Below are 15758 nucleotides of genomic sequence, written 5' to 3'. Positions count from 1 at the left end.
GAACAAGACTAATAATTAGGGTATAGGATCTTTGTACGGAAAGACAAGGCCGCAGCCTGGCACAAGCTTGGGGGTCCTTGGGGGACTTCTAGTTCAGCATCATCTTCACATCAGGATTTCAGAAAGGGACTAAGGGCCTGTCCACACGAAGACGCGTTTCGCTGTATACGTATACAGTTATTATCGTATTGGCGTTTCGTCCACACAGATCCGGCATTTGGGAGAGTGAAACCGCTATTTTTTGAAACCGGGTCCCAAAGTGGATAAATCTGAAAACGACACCCTTGCGGTTTCGTGTGTACAGCCAATCCGTATATATTTTGTGAAACGATGATGTCATCACATCACTTGTCGGCTGCGTCACACGTAACAGCAACAACAATAATGGTTCTTCTTGGTTCGTGAGCGCAAGAAATTGAAAGTAAAAATCACTACAGATCCACTGCAATTATCTGAATTTATCTTCTAAATTAAATCTAAACCGTTTTAAAAATGTTCATTTCGGCGGGGGATGTAGTTCCATCTTTTAAAGGCTTTACGTTGATAATGCCTGCAGTATCTGTTGGAAACGTGGGACAGCTCGCCGTGGATCTCCTCATCTCAACATTAAATATGCCCAGAGTGGGACACTTCCACACGGACTGTCTGATTCCCATGGTTGGAAACAACCCGTATGCCACATCCACTGAGGATGCTGCCCAGCTCAGCATCAGCGCAGAGGTTTACTCCCACAGTGACTTAAAGCTGGCTGTCCTGCAGATAAGAACATCCATCATCCAGACAAAGGTCAGATCATTCCGAAAGCTGATTGTTTCCTGGATCAAGAGTAGTGGATTCCTCAGAAGTGTGCTGCTGTCCAGCAGTTACGCTTATCAGAGAGACGACCAACAGCTTCATGGCACTCCTCTGCGGTACCTGCTGAGCCCGTCTCTGCAGAAGGAGGAGGGCCAGCGGGTGGAGGAGCTGGGCTGGAGGGAGATGGAGAGAATCAGCGTGTTCCCTGAGATCTCCGACTCAGAGCAGCGGCTCTACATTCCTGGAGGAGGAGTGACCAAAGCCCTGTACACAGACTGCTGCACAGAGGACATCCCTATGGCAGTAGTGCTGATCTTCTGCTCAGAAGGGGACAACATCCCTGATGCTTTTGCTCTCATCAACCATCTCAATGACTGGCTCCATCTGCTGGAAAAACCTACGCAGGGCTCAGTGCAGTGGCGGGTTCCTCCCTCATGGAAGCTGCTGTTCGGCAGCGGGATCCCACCTCTTCTCTTCTGAAGCGGGCTGAAACATCACGCTTGCGTCTGGACATGCTTGTTCAACTCTGCTGAAATGCAGGTGTTTATAACATGAATCAGAGAATCACTGATGTTGAACTGTCAAACTGCACAAAGCGTTCAATACACATTTTGCTTGTAAATAAGTGAAATAGAACATAAATAATAACCCGTAACATTATTTTTGCCAAAAAAAAAAAAAAAAAAGGTTCTTCTTGGTTCGTATACAGCGCGCAAGGTTATGCGCATGCTCAAAGTCTTCTTCTCCGTGTATAGTGTGTATCTGTGGCAGAATTACAGCGCCCCATACTGGTCTGGCATATATACTACACCGTTTTCAGTCGGTTTCAGTGGTTTCGTGTGTACCATAGACAGTATAAGAAGTGGACAGAGCCATCTCATTGGAACTCAGTTGAGACAGTTGAAGCCCATTTTTGGCGATTTTTGAGCACTTCCGTTCCTGACGCGCAGACTCAAACCGACTCAAACTAAGCTTGATGACGTGAGCAACCTGTCTGACAGACGTTAATCTTCTAGTAGCTGTGCGTGAAAATTGCCAACGTTAATCTTGCAGAGACGGGGAACTTGAGCAAAGAGTTCTTTGGCGTGAGTGAGCAGGAGTAAGTATTCCATTGCTTTTATGGACTCATTATCTATGGGCTTCTCTCTTGACGGGACGTCCCCCCGATTGCCTGCGAGCTTCTCCTCCTGTCTGTACGGTAACTTCTGTACAGCGCGACAGAGAGTCGAGTGGTTATGACGCAATCGTTAGCCTATTTTTACTAAATCTGTTTCTACGGGGCCATAATGTAACATAGAAGGTAATGGAGCCCTTTATACATTGTCGTGTTTCTTTAGAAATAAATAATGGACAAATGGAGTCTTTAAACGCCTCAGATGTAAAGTTATTCGCTGTCAAAGTGACGCCAAAATGAATGGGAGTCAATGGAAATGCTAACGCAAGTGAAGTTCTGCTACGACATGGCGGCACCCGGCCGGCTTCAACTTCCGGTCGATGGATTACCCCCTTGGTGTGTACGCAGATATTTCCGTGTTTACAGAGGGGTTTTTTTTAGAACGAGGGAAAAAAAATATCGGATAGGGAACGCACCGGCTTCGTGTGGACGTGGCCTAAGAGGGCGTGATCTTGTGATCAGTGATTTTTAAAGTGTGAAGATGTCTCACCCTCTGGATGTAATTTGATTGGGTGTTTAACAAAAGAATCTTCAAGATTCTTATAATACTAATGCATCACAAAGTTAGCAAAATGTAATGTACATTAACAAATGGGGGACGAAGATTGGAGTTTATAGAGACCAAACATGCTACACAAATGATTTTGGTTAACCATAGTATGCAAGTCTGAAACATTAATTCAAAAGAGTTTAGAAGAGAAAATGAATACATAGGCCAAACCACATAAAAGGAAAATCATGAAATGGGAAAATTAGATGCATGTTTATACATTTCTCAAGTGGTTATATATAGAATATATTAAAAGGGTTTATTTCTCCTCCTCAGCAAGAATTAAGTGAGAGTCACAACTCTCTGCAAATTCCTTTTGGGGTCGTAAAAACTCTTATCAGTCTTAAGGTGTCTGTAACAGGACACCAGGTTCTGCCAGTGTGTTAGCTTCATTTGGGATGTTAGTTTTGGGGGAAGTTTCATAGACCATTGTTGGGAGAGTGAGTTTTCTGGATTATTCATTAAATATAATGAACAATTTGTGTGTGTCTGCTTGGTCCAGATAATACAAAGTGTTGGAAGCAGGAAAAATGTGCAGGTGTAAAGATCTCAGTGCCTTTAACAAGAGTGACTTACTTAACAAGGGCCAAATAGTGATGGCTTCTTGGTGCCAGAAACCACAGGACACGTTCAGAGGTCTTGTGGAGTCCAAGCCTCGACGCATCAGAGCTGTTTTGGCAGCACAAGGAGAACACACATGAGGAACAGATAATTCACAATTAAAACAAATATTTGTAGAAACGTGACTTATTGGGCATTTAAAAAAAACCTGAACACCATATTTAAGTTTTGTCTAATTAAGTTTTTTAAACAAAGTCAGACTTGGCTGCCAAGTGACCAAACCAGTACAACATATTGGTTTTGGTTTAGTACTTCAATTTTTCTTGTCACTTGACATTAAATGCTTAAAAATGTTTATGGTTTATTAAAAAGCTTGTATTGATAGTAAGCATTTCCTTTCCACATCAATAAGATAATAATAATAATCTATAGAGAACTATTTTCAAAGAACCACTTAAAACTTTCTTATTTTTTATTAGGTATAGATGCCTTTATTACTAAAGGATAAACTAAATGACCATTTTCTGATTAATTAATGTCTGACTAATGCCTGGTCTGTTATTGTAGGCTCATACCGCCGTAAACTCCTAATTCAGCTATATATTATTCATAAATCTTAAAACTTCATTGACTAGGCTTACCTGTCTCTTATAAACGAAAAATGTGTTGTTTACATGAGGAAGTAAGTATCATTAGTAATTATAACCAGCTTCATTTTTCATTAGATCATGTCAAAAACAATTAGCCTATATGAATTATTTTAGTGGTCATTTACTTTATGATAATGATTTTTGTAATCACACATGAGCACAAACACAAAGAAATGTTGTAAATAGGCTCTAGCAACTATAAAATAAAGCGGGGGGTTTTCTGCAGTTGGTTATTATTGGAGATGTAGGCTAATTGGACTTTTGACTCAGTCTTCAGAAAAACTAGCACCATTCTCCCCTACACACATATTTCGGTTTCATAAGACTTAAATTCGACGTAATACACGATAAATTAACTTGTTAAACCTGGCTTTAGATCTTAACTTGAGATGTGAGTTTGCATAATGTTGTGGTCTCGTCTAGTTGAAGAGTTTTTAGGATCCTGTGAACTCGTCGGCATTTAAACGCAAGCATGCAGCGCATGCGCAGTAGTGGTACAGTCAGACTTAACCCTCGACGACAGTCATCATTTTGTCACAGCTTTTAAAATACCGGCATCTTTGTCATTTCTAGATAATACCTTCATCATCTTATTCTTCATCTTCAGAGTCTCAACATGAGTGGAGATCATGTACATAAACGCCATCAGGTACCAAATTTCGAACATGTTATCTATATTAAACTATTCTCGCAGGACATTTATTTGAAGTGAAATTATACGTAAACTTTACAAACGAATAGTTAAGATTGTGCATATTTTAATAGCGCAACGCCAACTTTATGCGCGAATATCTTCTAATTGCATTGTTTTTTGTTATTGAAATGCGACATGGTATGTTTAAATGCTGTGTAAATGTGTGTGTTTCAGATGGAGTCCGGGTCTGTGGACTACAGTAAGTGTGTATTTACAGGTGATGAAGCAGCGCTCGTGACACTGACAGTGAGATGGAGCAGAAATGGCGTCAGAGACTAAGTCCCGTCAGCCGCTCTCTCTGCTGTCTATTGTTCAGAAACTGCACTGGAAAATCACACTTGACACCTGAAATGCCTCACACTGAGATCACATTCACATAGAGTAGTAGATCGATTATCGGAAAATGACTGTCATCGTGTGGATTTTGAAGGGTAACGTGCTGAATTTGGCCGCTGAAAGTGGGGAAAGGATGCGCGAGGACTTAGTCTCTGCGCCATTTTCTCTACTCTGAATCTCTGACTGAATATGAGCAGCAATAACTCATGTAACAGACAACTGGCTCACCTTTATAGCCACCAAAAATGCCATTATTACTACAGTTGTTACTGTAAAATCATAATATAAAAAAGGTTTTGCTATCTTTTTTGCCATGAAATCTATTTTTACGTGACAGTTATTGTTAGAATAAAATATCAGTTATATGGCATTTCACCCAAACTATGTGTTAGTAGTAACATTAACAAAAAATACTGACATTTTAGGACCATGGTAGTACATCATTATTAATGGTAGTACCAGAATGGTAATACTATGGCAGGGGTTCTCAAACTTTTTGGGGCCAGCAGGGACCCCTTGTAGGGTAGAACATTTTCCAAGGACCCCTCATAATTATGACAGTGATTAAACACAAAGTTAATGTGGATGGGAGTAATGAACATATGCTTGTCTTATTTGTTCAATTAATGGCCCCCATCTGTATGGACAAACAAGTTGTTGACAAATAAAAAACATTGGTGTATCAGTCACATTTTATTATTATATTTAAAATGAATGTAAAATACCAGTAGATAAAACAAAATATTTACAAACATTATAAACATGTATTTTAGTTGGCCTTATGTTTATTTTATAGTAGCCTATCGAATAAACAAATTATAGTGTATTTTATTACAAACAACATTCATTTTAAAGCCTAAACTAATTTATTTAAAGCAAAACCCTATATGGTATGTATACACTACCAGTCAAAAGTTCTGGATCGGTAATTTTTTTTTATTGTTTTTAAAAGAAGTCTCTTCTGCTCACCATGGCTGCATTTAAAAAAATGTTAAATGTTATGACAATTTAAAATAACTGTTTTCTATTTTAATATATTTTAAAATGTAATTTATTCCTGTGATCAAAGCTGAAGTTTCAGCATCATTACTCCAGTCGTCAGTGTCACATGATCCTTCAGAAATCATTCTAATATGATGATTTGCTGCTCAAGAAACATTTCTCATTATTATTATCAATGTTGAAAACAGCTGTGTAAAAAAAAAAATTCAGGATTCTTTTAAAATTGTTGACTGGTAGTGTGTATATATATTTGTGGAGGAACAGTGATGCTATCAGATCAGTTTGAGGGCACTCATAAGCCTACATACTCTTCCTATTTTCAACTTTGAAGCAATAAAAAGCTAAACAAAAATTGCTCTATTTGTCACTTTGAGTTCCAGTTTGACATCATAACTTATGTGTAGGGCAGAGCTGTTGAACAACAGAGTTGCGACACTCCCATAGACTTTCATGGGAATTGTGAAATGCGTGTCGTGGAGCAGCCAATAGTTCCAAGCAACCAATAGTTCCAAACAACCAATAGTTCACAACCAATAATTCCAAGCAACCAATAGTTCACAACCAATTGTTCACAACCAATAGTTTCAAGCAACCAATAATTCCAAGCAACCAATAGTTCCAAACAATCAATAGTTCTAAGCAACCAATAGTTCACAACCAATAGTTCCAAGCAACCAATAGTTCCAAACAATCAATAGTTCCAAGCAACCAATAGTTCCAAGCAACCAATAGTTCCAAACAATCAATAGTTCCAAGCAACCAATAGTTCCAAGCAACCAATAGTTCACAACAATCAATAGTTTCAAGCAACCAATAGTTCACAAGCAATAGTTCCAAGCAACCAATAGTTCCAAGCACCCAATAGTTCACAACCAATAGTTCACAACAATCAATAGTTTCAAGCAACCAAAAGTTCACAACCAATAGTTTCAAGCAACCAATAATTCCAAGCAACCACTAGTTCCAAACAATCAATAGTTCACAACCAATAGTTCACAACCAATAGTTCCAAGCAACCAATAGTTCCAAGCAACCAATAGTTCCAAGCACCCAATAGTTCACAACCAATAGTTCACAACAATCAATAGTTTCAAGCAACCAATAGTTCACAACCAATAGTTTCAAGCAACCAATAATTCCAAGCAACCAATAGTTCCAAACAATCAATAGTTCCAAGCAACCTATAGTTCACAACCAATAGTTCCAAGCAACCAATTGTTCCAAGCAACCAATAGTTCCAAGCAACCAATAGTTCCAAACAACCAATAGTTCACAACCAATAGTTCCAAGCAACCAATAGTTCCAAGCAACCAATAGTTCACAACCAATAGTTCCAAGCAACCAATAGTTCCAAGCAACCTATAGTTCCAAGCAACCAATTGTTCCAAGCAACCAATAGTTCACAACCAATAGTTCACAACCAATAGTTCCAAGCAACCAATAGTTCCAAACAACCAACAGTTCACAACCAAAAGTTCCAAGCAACCAATTGTTCCAAGCAACCAATTGTTCCAAGCAACCAACAGTTCACAACCAACCAATAGTTCCAAGCAACCAATAGTTCCAAGCAACCAATAGTTCCAAACAACCAATAGTTCACAACCAATAATTCCAAGCAACCAATAGTTCCAAGCAACCAACAGTTCACAACCAACCAATAGTTCCAAGCAACCAATAGTTCCAAACAACCAATAGTTCACAACCAATAATTCCAAGCAACCAATAGTTCACAACCAATTGTTCACAACCAATAGTTTCAAGCAACCAATAATTCCAAGCAACCAATAGTTCCAAACAATCAATAGTTCTAAGCAACCAATAGTTCACAACCAATAGTTCCAAGCAACCAATAGTTCCAAACAATCAATAGTTCCAAGCAACCAATAGTTCCAAGCAACCAATAGTTCCAAGCAACCAATAGTTCCAAACAATCAATAGTTCCAAGCAACCAATAGTTCCAAGCAACCAATAGTTCACAACAATCAATAGTTTCAAGCAACCAATAGTTCACAAGCAATAGTTCCAAGCAACCAATAGTTCCAAGCACCCAATAGTTCACAACCAATAGTTCACAACAATCAATAGTTTCAAGCAACCAAAAGTTCACAACCAATAGTTTCAAGCAACCAATAATTCCAAGCAACCAATAGTTCCAAACAATCAATAGTTCACAACCAATAGTTCCAAGCAACCAATAGTTCCAAGCAACCAATAGTTCCAAGCAACCAATAGTTCCAAGCACCCAATAGTTCACAACAATCAATAGTTTCAAGCAACCAATAGTTTCAAGCAACCAATAGTTTCAAGCAACCAATAATTCCAAGCAACCAATAGTTCCAAACAATCAATAGTTCCAAGCAACCTATAGTTCACAACCAATAGTTCCAAGCAACCAATTGTTCCAAGCAACCAATAGTTCCAAGCAACCAATAGTTCCAAGCAACCAATAGTTCCAAACAACCAATAGTTCCAAGCAACCAATAGTTCCAAGCAACCAATAGTTCCAAGCAACCAATAGTTCCAAGCAACCAATAGTTCACAACCAATAGTTCCAAGCAACCTATAGTTCCAAGCAACCAATTGTTCCAAGCAACCAATAGTTCACAACCAATAGTTCACAACCAATAGTTCCAAGCAACCAATAGTTCCAAACAACCAACAGTTCACAACCAAAAGTTCCAAGCAACCAATTGTTCCAAGCAACCAATTGTTCCAAACAACCAACAGTTCACAACCAACCAATAGTTCCAAGCAACCAATAGTTCCAAGCAGCCAATAGTTCCAAACAACCAATAGTTCACAACCAATAATTCCAAGCAACCAATAGTTCCAAGCAACCAACAGTTCACAACCAACCAATAGTTCCAAGCAACCAATAGTTCCAAGCAACCAATAGTTCCAAACAACCAATAGTTCCAAGCAACCAATAGTTCCAAGCAACCAATAGTTCCAAGCAACCAATAGTTCACAACCAATAGTTCACAACCAATAGTTCCAAGCAACCAATAGTTCCAAGCAACCAATAGTTCACAACCAATAGTTCCAAGCAACCAATAGTTCACAACCAATAGTTCCAAGCAACCAATAGTTCCAAGCAACCAATAGTTCCAAGCAACCAATAGTTCACAACCAATAGTTCCAAGCAACCAATAGTTCCAAGCAACCAATAGTTCAGTGTTTCTCAAGCACACTCGCTGATGCTTTAATGAAAAGTTGATCGCTGATAAGTTAATGAAATGACTGCATTTTTTTACATTTTAGTTGACTTCTCAGGAATTTAGCCAGTAGTGGTATTTTATGAAGCAAACTTTTCGCGAAACTGTGTGTACAGGGATAGTTTTAACAACATTGTGGTCTGTATGTGAAAAACACAAAGGAAAAACTTCTCCGTTTTTAGTTTATCATTGTCGTGTAAATGTACCCTAGAGCTATTATTAAAGAGCCAAACAGGCATCTAATGGTTAAACCAATGCATTACATATGAATATATTTTTTTCCGGCCACCAGAAACCTTTAATTTCCCTCTTTGCATTGAAATTTAAAACCTTTTTCTCTATTTTAACCCTAAATACTACACTAATTGTTATGTATAATAAACATATTAGAATTTTTTTTTTTTTCAAATGGTCATTAATGGATCATAATTATTGCACAAATATTATTTAGCACCAAAAAGATAAAAAGCTAGACTTAAGGTGTTTGGTCACTTTTAACCGCTAAGGAGTATGAGTGTGACCCAAGAAAGGAACATCTAAAACTCAAGAAAATCATAATAATGTTGTCTCTTTATCTCTGCACAGAATAAAATGCTACAGTAAAGTGTAGTCAGCGTAGTAATCAATGCACATTATGCCTTAATTTTTTACAAGAATTTGCTGCAAATATTTTTAGTTGTTTGGCACTATTGAGAGCTCCACGAACCATGTGACTGCGACATCAAAGCATGTTGCAACTGTTTTTCAATGGCTCTGGTGACACACAAAAGACACACACTTGAGCCATTTCATTTTGCTCATATTAGTCACTTATTTATTTGGTAATAACTAATTTTAAAGTACATTTAAGAGATTAATATGTTGATCTATGCTTATGAGCTGGTAAATAAACCCTCTTCACAGTCATTGGATTGGCTTTATACTTTAGTGTACTGCCAAAGCATCATGTTTAACTTATTTCATAAAAGAAAGCTGGTTAGATGTTTTTTAATGGTTCAGCAGCACAAAAGCAGGTTGCACATGAGGAGTCGAAGGAGACCAGCACAATGCTTTTTGTACACGACCAGTACATTTATGTGACATTTGGCTCCAATAGGTGTATTTGAACTCTGTGAGTAATGTGTTTTATGCCAACAAAGTGTTTTTAAAGTTTTTAAATATTTAAAACAGCCATATAAAACTTAAAAATGAAAGTCTAATGGTTTTAAACTAAAACTTAAGTATATGATAGCTTAATACGCATAATGGGGACATATGTATAATATCTATAATTATAATTTTATTTATTTCCTAAATATACAGTATACCGACATAATCTATGATTACCATATTCATATACTATGGTTTTTACATGTTACAACAAGGTACTATTGGGCCGGGGTTTCTTCTGTTACTTTGTTGTTAGTAAAATCCCATAATAACATGGTAATTGTTATGATGTAGTATCATGCAGTGTATTAAAGTTTTATTTATGCCATTTACATGATTCTACATCAAGTAATTGCATATCACATACATTTGAGGAGTCTTAAAATGCATTGCAGTCCAATTTTTTTACATTTTAAATTAATTCAAATGGATTATTGTGGATTTCATTGCGATGTATCACCTGTAAATCTGGGAAGTCTTTATGAAACTATTGTTTTTGACTCAGATTCACACAAACACAAGGACAAACATAAAGACAGGGACCACAAGAGAGAGCGGGACAACTCAAAGAACGGCAACAGGTGATTTCCTTTATTTTGACATTGGTTTCAAGGCAGAAATAATTCTAACATTGTGTACAACACATCCCTCGTACTTTCAGATCTAGCGGATGAATATATCTTATTTTTTTAAGCTTTGGAATATGTATCTGCTGTATTTGCTGGCAGTCATGCTGTTTGGTTGGCATTATTCATTTGGAGATTCTTTTATCTATTGTCCTAAAGGAGAATCTCATCTTTTTCCATTTGTTTTACAGCGAACACAGAAGCTCTTCAGAGAAGCATCGAGAGAAAGAAAAAGTCCAACTTAAGCATAAAGAAAAGCGAAAAGAAGAAAAGGTTGATTCAATTGTACCATACCAGAGTGTTAAAAAAAATATAATGAATGAAATATTCGCCTTGTGTCTTGTGAGTATGTGAACATCCTTATGTGTTTATACATCTTATTTTGGGTGCGTTTTTGTTTTGTTGTGAAGTTCCACAGTTCTGATGGGAAATATGGAGATGAAGAGAATGGCTTTGTAAGGTAAGACAGCGATGTGCTGAAATGTTTACATTCCCACATTGTAAAATATGAAAAAGATGTATTATTATATATATAAACCAAGATAAACTGCTGAACATGTAATCAAAACTAAAAATGTTGTAAAAATAATGTCTCTTGTTTCAGCCCACCGTCAATTAAAGTGGAAGAGGATAATGGCTATCATCACTCCATCAAACATGAGAAGTCACTCAAGAGAGAGCGGGATGAAGACGAGTATGTGCAATAAGATTTGTTCCCATGATCCTTTGCATATGGCATGTAAAACCATTGTGATTTCTATTTGTAAAGCAGTTGTAAACACAAGCCCAAAAAGGTAAAAGTGGAGGATGAGAAGAAAGTGAAAAAACGTAAACAGGAGGACGATAGTGATTATGAGGAGAGGGAGGTAAACATCACTCTTTCTCTTGAACTACGTACACCTTCACTATGGCTTTTGACTGTTACTGACGTCATATCTCACTGACCCAGGAAAGGAAACCAAAGAGGACGAAAGAGGAAAAGAAAGACACCACTGGAGGGAAAAAGAAAGCCAAAAACGAGCCGGAGGAGAAGTGGAAGTGGTGAGACAAAACAATTGGAAATTGAGACAAATCTGTACTCATCTTGAAATGTCGCTCCCTTCATCTTTTATGCAATATCTGTCTTTCTCTTGCTCTGTTACTCAGGTGGGAAGAGGAGAGACACACAGATGGCTCCAAGTGGAAGTTTCTGGAGCATAAAGGTCCTGTGTTCCCCCCGCCATATGAACCCCTGCCAGGCCATATCAGGTTTTATTATGATGGTGAGTAGCGTTGGCCTTTGACCCCACCAGCTGTCTGCTATCATGTTCTAGTCAAATACTATGCAATACTATCCTAAAATAATTAGAGATTAAAGGTGCAATGTGTAATAATTTTGAGTATCTATTAACAGAAATGCAATATGACATCCATAACTGTTTTCAGTGGTGTATAAAGAACTTACTTAATAATCCGAAATGTTTTTATTACCTTAGAATGAGGCATTTATATCTACATAACCGCGGGCACCCCCTTCTATGAAGGTCGACATATTGTGGCGTCATGTTTCTACCGTAGCCGAACGCGAACACAAAGCGCTACAGAGCGCGTTTCGTCACTACCTTGAAAGAGAAGCCGCAGAAAGCTAGAAGCTAGCCATAGACACCGTGAGTAGTGACTTTTCCCTTGTCAGTGGTGTAAATGTGTAGTTGGATTGTTTCATGTAACTTAGTTCGTCTCCCTCGCTGTGTTATGGCTTTGCTATGTGGGGATAAATATGCTGGTTACGTTCGTGAGATTAGTACTCTTCAGAGTTTCCGCTAGAAAAAAATGGTGCCGGTCATAGTGACCGGCAGAGGTTTCGTTTAACGGACATTTTGATGATATGCCGGTCAAATATCGCCTCTTAATTAGTCAAGTTGAGGAAAACTGGAGGCAGGCTATGTAACTTAAAAAAATACATAATCAGGCCGTATAGAATGCAACATGTTATTATTAGCCTAACTTTCAAATATACAGAAAAAACATGAATGTTCGATTGGCATCAATCAACACCAATTGTTTTTGGTTTCACACACATTCACTTTTTGAAACATTGAGGCACGGATGTACCTAATACAAATAAATAAAACATCTCCAGTTAACTAGCAGATCATTCATTTAGTTCGCTATTAAATAAGAGATCTAGCGCTAAAATCAGTTGTTTTTTAAATCAAGCTGAGCGCTCGTGTCCGCTGCTATCAGTCGCATGGACGACGCGCTGCGCGAGTTGCGCAATCTTCATTTGGACGCGCGTTTCAATCTATCGCCGTTGCGGAGACTATACATAGGCGAAGCACTGCTACTTGGGCGCAGAAATATCACGCAACACCTGAAATAAAGCTTGCCACAAAGAACCGGCGAAAGTAATGATTATGCATGAAACATTTAAATTGTTGATAAATTGATAAAGTTGACGATGCAGACTCGCCATCTTCGCAGTAGTGAATGCGCCTAGAGAGAAATGCTCACTTCATATGAATAAATTCTTATTTTTTAATCCAGGCAAATTTGTTGATGAAACATTGATTAAAATGAAGATACAATTTATAGAAAACGAAATAAACTTTAAAGAAAGGCTTTCTACAAAACAAAACTAAATAAGTGGTCAAAATCATGTCTGACCAATTCCAAATGTTTTCCGATATATTGGCCTATTGGTCATATGATCCTATCTTACTCATCTCATGCGGTTCCCTTTTCATATAGCCTAATCAACATAGATGAAATAAAAAAATAATAACATTATATTATTTATAAAAATGAAACGTATATTTAAGTTTTTTAACTTATAATAAGCGTCACACTGCTCCGCTTTGCTCACATGCTCTAGTGTGTAAATTTTCGAATAATAATCAACCCAGCGATCTTCGAATATTATTTTTGCTTGAAAATTTCGTTTTGTATAAATTGTATATTCATTTTAATCAATGTTTCATCAACAAATTTGCCTGGATTATTAAATAAGAAGCAAATATAGTGGACAATATAGGCTAATCAGGACACGGAGGCGTCGGCGCGAGCACACTTCTCTCAGGCGCGTTCAATACTGCGAAGATGGCGAGTCTGCATCGTCAACTTTATCAACTTTATCAATAATATCAATGGACCTGGCCATATTTGAAACGTCTCACTCAATCGTTCGTTGTTTAGGTCTATATTACAGCCGTTCTAGGCGTGCGCTTTATTTGAAATGCAGCATGCGATGTTGTTTAATAACTTTCAAACGGTAGAGGCTGTTCCTTTATAACATAGCCAAAGGTCGGTGTATTTTAGCTTTATAAATTTTAGGCTTATTCTCAAATTCATATTGTGTTAGGGGGGCGGGATTATTACGCAATTTTAATCGGACAATTTGACCGGAGAGATTTAATTTTGTCGGACATTTCATTTTTTTCCCGGCCAATGTCCGGTAATTACCGGACAACGGAAACCCTGGTACTCTTGTCATTGACCGTAAAACAGTATGTTACAGGAATCACCAACCCGTCGATCGCGGTCGACAAGTCGATCTTGGAAGCATTTTAAGTCGATCGCGAAGAGTTTTCAAAATCAGAGAAAAAAAGCCTATTGTGTTTAGTAAATGGTGTCTAGGATGCGGGGGCGTGCGCACTGTTACAATCATGTCATTTTTGCCGCGCGCACCTTTGCGCTCATGCGGACGCGTCGAGTTTAAACAAGGCTTTACGCTTTAACCAGCTCAGCCACAGTAACAGCTCAACTTAGCCAGCTAAACTTTTACTACCCTGTTAGAAAAAATATATAGTTGGATAGTTTCATGTGGTTCTTCTCCCTCGCTGTATTATGGGTTTGCTATGTGGGGAGAAATGTGCTGGTTACATTTGTGAGACAATCAGTTTATGACTATTATTATATTATATATTAAGACCCTTGGTCCTCACCTGACTATGGCTTTGTAAACTTTATCCATGACGTGGTTTATTATGGACTGTGGTACAGAAACAGTGACAATGTTACACACTCTTGGCTTACTCTGGCTATTATCTGCTGTCTCAGACGACGATATGTTTGTCCCGTTTTAGCCACCGTAGCTTCTTCGAAAGGGAGGGGTGAGCAGTGGGATGAGCCCTTAGTGCAACTCGCAACCGAACCGCTAGATGCCGCTAATAATCACACACTGCGCCATTAAATTACATTTGATAACATTTTTTTTTAAGTGCCCCAATTATACTATTTTAAAGGTTCCTCGTTTTTTTTAGGTCTCCTACAGTAAGTTTACATACATCTAAGGTAAAAAAATAAACACTTACCATTTTTCAGAATATACCAAGTAGATGAGCCTCTTTTCTTACTGTGTCTAAGCGGTTTGATAAAGCAGCGATTCCCAACCCCCGGGACCCGGGCCTTGAAATAATGGTCTTTTTTTCTATAATAATTGTCTTTTTTAAATGTTTTTTTTTAAGTGCTATGACATGTTATTTAATCCAAAACACAAACAATAAATAGATCAAAATGTGTTTCTTTGAGCGCCTTGCGTTTGCTTAGCGTCTCATTGGTTCTGGACGTATGGTATCTGACTGGACTGCAGAAGTGCACTTCAGTGCACATGAAGTGGCAGTATGTAGAGAGATGATCGGGCCCCAGCAAACTTCCATGGCCCATTGCATTGCGGACTGTTTCCGTAAAAGAAAGGGTGATGACCAACTCAAAAAAACAAAAAAAAGTCAAGCTTCAATCTTATATACGATGCCTCAGTATGGATTTACGGCAACAGGCGATTCCGTGGCGCCAAATCCATTGTGTGTTGTTTGTAGTGAAATACTCTGCAATGAAGTAGTAAAAACAGTCCTTTTTAAAAAAAATGTATCATATCCTGGAATTTGTGTGCATTGTTTTGGATGCATATATGTGTTTGAATGGATGCCCTGGAAGAACAGCTTGTCTTGTGCTCAGCTAAAAATACAGTTATATCAGTAAGCAGTTCATGCTCACATTAAAATAGTTTTTTTCTCGTTGGTCTGGTCTGG

At 38.0% G+C, this 15758-nt stretch overlaps 2 protein-coding genes across 2 annotated transcripts in view; both read left to right on the top strand.

Moving 5' to 3' along the window:
• The first annotated feature begins 411 nt into the window (after positions 1-411).
• LOC130077875 (proteasome assembly chaperone 2-like) lies at positions 412-1348 on the top strand. The gene has a single exon (XM_056243287.1). It carries the CDS (start codon positions 493-495, stop codon positions 1273-1275), a length of 783 nt encoding a protein of 260 aa, XP_056099262.1. The 5' UTR covers positions 412-492; the 3' UTR covers positions 1276-1348.
• A 2928-nt stretch (positions 1349-4276) lies between these two features.
• Positions 4277-15758, top strand: part of top1b (DNA topoisomerase Ib) — a 39345-nt gene continuing 27863 nt past the window's right edge. Inside the window, exons 1-9 of the mRNA XM_056243129.1 lie at positions 4277-4379; positions 4599-4623; positions 10632-10707; positions 10944-11025; positions 11163-11212; positions 11357-11446; positions 11525-11618; positions 11702-11793; positions 11899-12014. Of these exons, the coding sequence (XP_056099104.1) occupies positions 4347-4379; positions 4599-4623; positions 10632-10707; positions 10944-11025; positions 11163-11212; positions 11357-11446; positions 11525-11618; positions 11702-11793; positions 11899-12014 (658 nt within the window). The 5' untranslated portion in view covers positions 4277-4346. The remainder of the gene's footprint in view (positions 4380-4598; positions 4624-10631; positions 10708-10943; positions 11026-11162; positions 11213-11356; positions 11447-11524; positions 11619-11701; positions 11794-11898; positions 12015-15758) is intronic.

The sequence above is a fragment of the Rhinichthys klamathensis genome, unplaced genomic scaffold (assembly GCF_029890125.1).
Source record: "Rhinichthys klamathensis goyatoka isolate OS25496 unplaced genomic scaffold, OSU_Roscu_1.1 h1tg000025l_1, whole genome shotgun sequence".
In the NCBI taxonomy this organism is placed as follows: Eukaryota; Metazoa; Chordata; class Actinopteri; order Cypriniformes; family Leuciscidae; genus Rhinichthys; species Rhinichthys klamathensis.
The sequence above is the reverse complement of the archived record's forward strand: the minus strand, read 5'-3'. Positions and strand labels throughout refer to the sequence as shown.